Source organism: Cephus cinctus, unplaced genomic scaffold (assembly GCF_000341935.2).
Source record: "Cephus cinctus unplaced genomic scaffold, Ccin1 Ccin1_scaffold0059, whole genome shotgun sequence".
NCBI classification, from domain to species: Eukaryota; Metazoa; Arthropoda; class Insecta; order Hymenoptera; family Cephidae; genus Cephus; species Cephus cinctus.
In genome coordinates this window covers 19,037-24,674 of record NW_014332802.1, presented here as the reverse complement: position 1 = coordinate 24,674, position 5,638 = coordinate 19,037, and the positions used below count along the sequence as shown (strand labels likewise).

The 5,638-nt window shown below is 42.7% G+C and overlaps 1 protein-coding gene across 2 annotated transcripts in view; it reads right to left on the bottom strand.

The window, feature by feature from the left end:
• Positions 1-5,638, bottom strand: part of LOC112494509 — a 23,235-nt gene that overhangs the window by 4,462 nt on the left and 13,135 nt on the right. The window contains exon 2 of one of the 2 annotated variants that reach the window (XM_025086046.1): positions 1,989-2,537. The exons of the other annotated variant lie outside the window; for it this stretch is intronic. Within the exon in view, the coding sequence (XP_024941814.1) occupies positions 2,382-2,537 (156 nt within the window). The 3' untranslated portion in view covers positions 1,989-2,381. Of the gene's footprint in view, positions 1-1,988; positions 2,538-5,638 lie in introns of those variants that run through there. 2 annotated transcript variants of the gene reach the window in all.

Sequence of the window (5,638 nt, the reverse complement as noted above, 5' to 3'; positions counted from 1 at the left end):
GGGGGGGGTACAGGTGGACGATGCAAGGAGCAAGGAAAAGAAACAAGAATGGAAGGGCAATGGGAGGGATAGTCGTCGGGATCAGAGACGAGATGGTGACAGAGGAGAAAGTTGAGTAGAGAGAGAAAGAAGTAATAATAGTAAAGACGGTAAAATCGGAAAACGAGAGATGGACGGTGGTCGGGGTATACGCGAATGGAGACATAGAAAGAAAGATAGGAAACATTAGAGGATATAGGGAGAGACAAAAGGAAGGGGAAAGAGAAATAATAGGAGGAGACTTTAACGCGAGAACGGGCACACAGGGAGGAAGAGAAATGGGGGTAGGAGAAGAAGCAGAAAGCGGGGGACAGTCAAAGCATAAAAAGATAAATGGTAAAGGAAAGAAGCTAGGGAAGATAGTGAAAGAAGTAGGATGGGAGATTTTTAATTGAAACATAGAGGCGGGAGAAGAAGGAGAGTACACATACACAGGGGAGAGGAGTGACACAGTGATAGACTACGTATTAGGGGATGAAAATACAAGGAAAGAGATAGAAAGGATAAGGGTTGGGGATAGGGTGGAGTCAGATCACCAGCCACTGGTGGTGACAGTGAGAAGGGGTAGGGCGGAGAGACAACGGAAGGAGGCTGAGACAAAGAGTGGGAGGAGGGATAAATGGTCGGCGGGAATGAAGGAGGAGTACGCGAGAGGAACGGAAGGAACGAAGGTAGAGGGGGAGAATATACAGAAAATAGTAGGAAAGGCAGAAGAGAGAATAAAGGAAGAGATAAGAAAGGGGGAAGAGAATGGGGAAAGGGAGAGAAAGCAAAGAACGGAAGAGTGGTGGGACAAAGAATGCAAAGAGAAAAAAGTGGAAGTAAGGAAAAATCTAAGAAAATGGAGAAAAGGGGGAGGGACAAAGAAAAAATACAGAGAAGAGAAGGGAGAGTACAAGGAGATGTGTGAAGGGAAAAAGAGGGAGGAACAGGAACGAGTGATAAGGGAAATAGCGGAAGCTACGTCGGAGAACAGGGTATAAGATAGTGAATAGGGGAGAAAGAACAGGAAAGGGTAAACGATAGGATAAAAAGTGAGGAATGGAAAGAATACTTTATGAGTCTGCTAGGAGGTGTAAAGGAGAGGTGAGGAGGGGAAGGAAGGAGTCGGAGAGGGCAGGAGAGGAAGAGGATATAACTAGGGAAGAAATAAGAAGGACGGTGAGAAGAATGAAAGAGGAAAAAGCGACGGGAGTGGATGAAATTCCGAACGAAGCGTGGAAATGGGGAGGGGGAAGCATAGAGGATTTGGCTTGGGATATATGCAGAAGAGTATGGAGGAGGGACGGTTGGCCGGAAGCATGGAAAGAAGGCATTATTGCGCCAATTGTGAAAAAAGGAGGGAGATTAAAGGTAGAGAAATAGGGGGGTGACACTAATACCGTCGCTATATAAGGTGTACACAACGGTGCTGACGAAGAGATTAGAGGACGAGGTAGAGGGGAGGCATATGATACTACCGAACCAGACAGCATTTAGGAAAGGAGTAGGGACGGTGGATAATATATACGTGCTGAATTATATAGTGAATAGGCAGATAGAAAAGGAGAAAGGGAAACTAGTTGCACTGTTTGTCGATCTGAAGGCGGCGTTTGACTCGGTCGACAGGCAAGCACCGATGGAAAAAAGGGGAGTAAAGGAGGGGTTGAGGGAGAGGGTGGAGGAGATATATAGGGAGACCAAGAGCAGGGTGAAGGTGGGGGGGGGGGAGATAGGGTGAATAGTTTAAAATAGCATAAGGTAGAGTAAGGTGGAATAAGATAAGGTAAAATAAGATAGGATAAGACAAAGTAGTACGTAAGTAGGTTAAGGACGATAATGTGGAAGGAGAAGGAAACGGAAACTTGTAACCCTAAGGGGAATCAATGAAAGGACATACATATAGAATGCATATTTAATTATTCTAAAGCTGTTATTAGTCAAAGAGCGCCAGAGATTATAGACAAAAAAATTTTCTTATAATTGTACCTCCATTTATTAAGATAAAATAAAACATGTTATTTTTTATGGAAAACTTAGGGGCTTTGTTTGGTTCCACGTAGAGGGGCACCCCACCCTTCTGGGGCACAGGACAACAGCGCTTCTGCTTGTTGTTCGGGCCCATTCTGATTCTAGTTCTCGTGCTAGAGTATGAGGTTTACTTAAATAAAAGGTTTAACCGTTAATTTTGTAGTTTTGCGTACCAAGCCTTCCTAATAAATTTTACACAGAATTCTAACATTTTACTTTCTCATCACATACAAAGTATGTAAGAAAGTATTGCAATCCAACAAAAAAAATTGACTCCCAGATTTTGATGAAAATACATGTTTTCAGGGTCCTAGATTCCAAAAAAAAAGCATTCACTTATTTCTGACTATGGTAAATTCTGTCCGAAAACAACTTAACTTTCCAAAGAAGCTACGGATCGCAATGAAATTTGTTGTGTCTTCTGTGTATAAAATGTAGTTTTGGTATTGTAATTGACACCAAAACACCAATCCGTTCTGACAATTCACCTGAAATGTGAAAAATAAAAAAAAATTCTATCGATAGTCTGATTAAAAAATTACTATGCTCTAGTCTACAATATAGAGACCTTTTTTTTGACCAGTTTTATGAAAGCCAATAGAAAAGTTTCCTCAGTATACGTCGATATCTAGACGTAGATACAATAGATACAACTCGATAAAAAACTGACTAAACTAAAAGAATTCTCTATTTCAACTCTACATCACTCAATTCTTAACATCAAGTAATTTCACAACCGTAACGTGATGCTAGTAACAATCGTGATGAGAACGTCACGTGTTGTGATCACGCCAGTAGCACCCTTTTTTTATACAGATTTAGCCAGTCTAATGAAAATGAGTATTTCCATGTAATATTAATTTCATTTATTTACATTCAATTCAATCATTTAAATAAACATTTCCAAGTACATAATGTCAAATTTTACAGACTTCAGGACAAATTGGATAACAATTAAATGTCGACGGACAAATATTGTTATACGAATCAACAAAACGTCAACTAGATTAATCAATAAATAAATACACAACAATTAGTTATTGATCGACAATTCTTATTATAAGAATTGATAAAACGTCAAGTGAGTTAATAAATGAATAAACAAATGAAAAAGTGTCACAAACATCTATACAGGATATCCCAGCACAGACGTTGAAAGAAGGTGTGGCTTCGAATGTATGAAGTGTAATGCATATCCTATCCTACGTCCTATCTATGACCCCAACGTTGCACTCTCTTGGGCAGCAGGTGCATCCTTGCACCAGCCCGACTCATCGGGCTTTTAATTTCTAATCCGCGGCACGTCAACTCCGGGAGTCCTCTCGACCGGTTCTTCCCGCTAGCTCCTAATCAAACATGGTAGAGAAGGATAGATGGTAGAGAACGTAAGAGCGGCTAGTATCTGCAGGAATGAGCCGGCCTTTCCCAAATAACTAACATCGTGGGATTTAATTCCAATAACGGTACTTTATTATACGTAGGTAAACGAGTGCAGTTGGATATTGTTTCGAGCGCGACTCGATACAATTCTAACAATGAACGCGATTGCGGAGGTCGTCTTTGTTGACAGTGGATGGTTCGAATCTGCAATCGCGAGGGCACGTGGCGGGGCCCGTGGCCTCCCACCTCTCGTGCCAGGATGCACCGCATCCCCGACTGGCGCGCACGGCTCTGCCCCGGGATGGTAGTGTAATTACACTTACCAAAACTTCCGGTGCACCGAACTTTTCTTCCTCGACGTTCGGCTACTCGTAGTCGGCCATTCCTCTCTTTCTCTCTCTCTCGGTCCTGTTAGTCCTACCGGTTCCACACCACAAATCCCAAATCTAGTCCAAATTCAAGTCCGCGAAAAAGGCAAGTCGTCGATCGTCCAATAGGTCACAAAAAATCTCACACATAAAAAAACCCCCAAAATTCATGATACGTTATGACTCGCAGAATCTTTCCGTAAGACGGTTCAAAATGAAATATCCCCTTTCGGCCTCCTGCCCGAGGATTCCCGAAGAATCCCAAGTTCCCCTAAACTCGTGCAGTTGCTTTCGCCTCGGTCCACTCTTCGTTTTTCGGTGCTCATAGCCCGCCTTTCCGGGCGGCGCCGAACTTACCCGGGCCCGCCCGATTTTCGTACTCGGCACTGCCGGCTTCGCTCCCCGGCTTCCCATCACCCCTAATCTTTTATGTAACTAGCAGTCCCGCGAACGCTACGTTATAGAAGAAATACCCTCCCGCCAAGCACAATTCATACAATGAACCATTCCCTCCCAACTTTTCCAATGTTTATTATAAAAGGATCAAATCCGATACAAAATTAACAAGAAAATACAAAATTGAAAACAAAAACTCTGCTTGATCCCTGATTCGAGATTTCATACATTATCCACACGATCCATATTTTTTATCATCTGTTAATAAGTTTTGAATAACGTTCAATATATTTTATCAAATTTTTATATATACGCACAGTGAGTTGATAAATATGTCAATTCTTTTTCCTCTCACTTATCTTGTATTACTCTCGGGTCACTCGCCGTTAGTAATAGTTTCAAGAGAACATATTGACGTACTCATTACAGTATACTTGAAATTTACGACTTCAGCAACAAGCTTGTGAAAACGCACGTTATCGCATCGGTCAACGCCGTACATGTCCACTTCCAGCCTGAGCACGGAACCCGGCGTACAGATCGGTAAATGGAACAGTCTTTTAAAGAAATCAAGCTGCACCTTCTCGGGTACCGATGTATATCTGAGGCCCCATACGGGTGCAGTATATAATAGGATTGATGCAATCATATTATCAAATACTATAATAATCTCTTCCCAGAAGTCAACCCTAGTCGCCGCAAGAATAGAGAGTGCGGACGATGTAGCAATTTTCGCCTTACTCACAGCAGTGTTGGAAGCAAGGAGTCTAAACGAGGAGTTGAAAAAAGGCACTCCTAGATACGGGTAGCTATTCACTGCTTCGACAACGTTGCCTTTGTACAAAAAGTTAGGGGAGTCTTTTCTCAGCTTTCCTCCAGATCTGGAAACTATAATTTTTATTTTCTGCGTATTCTCGTCACAATAATCAGCTAGGGTGCGCAACTTCCGCTTAAGATCAGCCGGAGGGTGCACCAAAATGGCTAAAACCATCCGCGTATAGTAATATTAAGTCGTTAATCAGGTTATTGACGTTGATTCCTCTGCAATTCCTCGAGCGAAAAAATAAACATATATCCGGTAGGGACGTAATAAACAGTAAAGGGCTCAGAATTTCACCCTGAACTCTTAACGTCTGCTCTGTTCGATAACCCAGTTGTTATTTTTATTTCAAGAGCCCCGCCACCTGGCTCTAGGGGACCACTCGTCTCGACCGCTACCCATTGCAAATAGAATTATTGTATTATATATTTTAGTGTTTTAGGACCGTTGCAATTAGGATAAGGCCCCTTTCCTTCACCCTTCCCTCCCATCTCGCTACCCCTAGGGCACTGGCTAGGACCATTTACGAAGACCAATAAACAGAGGGAAGGATCGAGAGATTGGCTATGTTACGCGGCAGCGGAGTCCCCGGTGTAGTCAGCAGTGGAGCTCCCCCCCCCCCCCC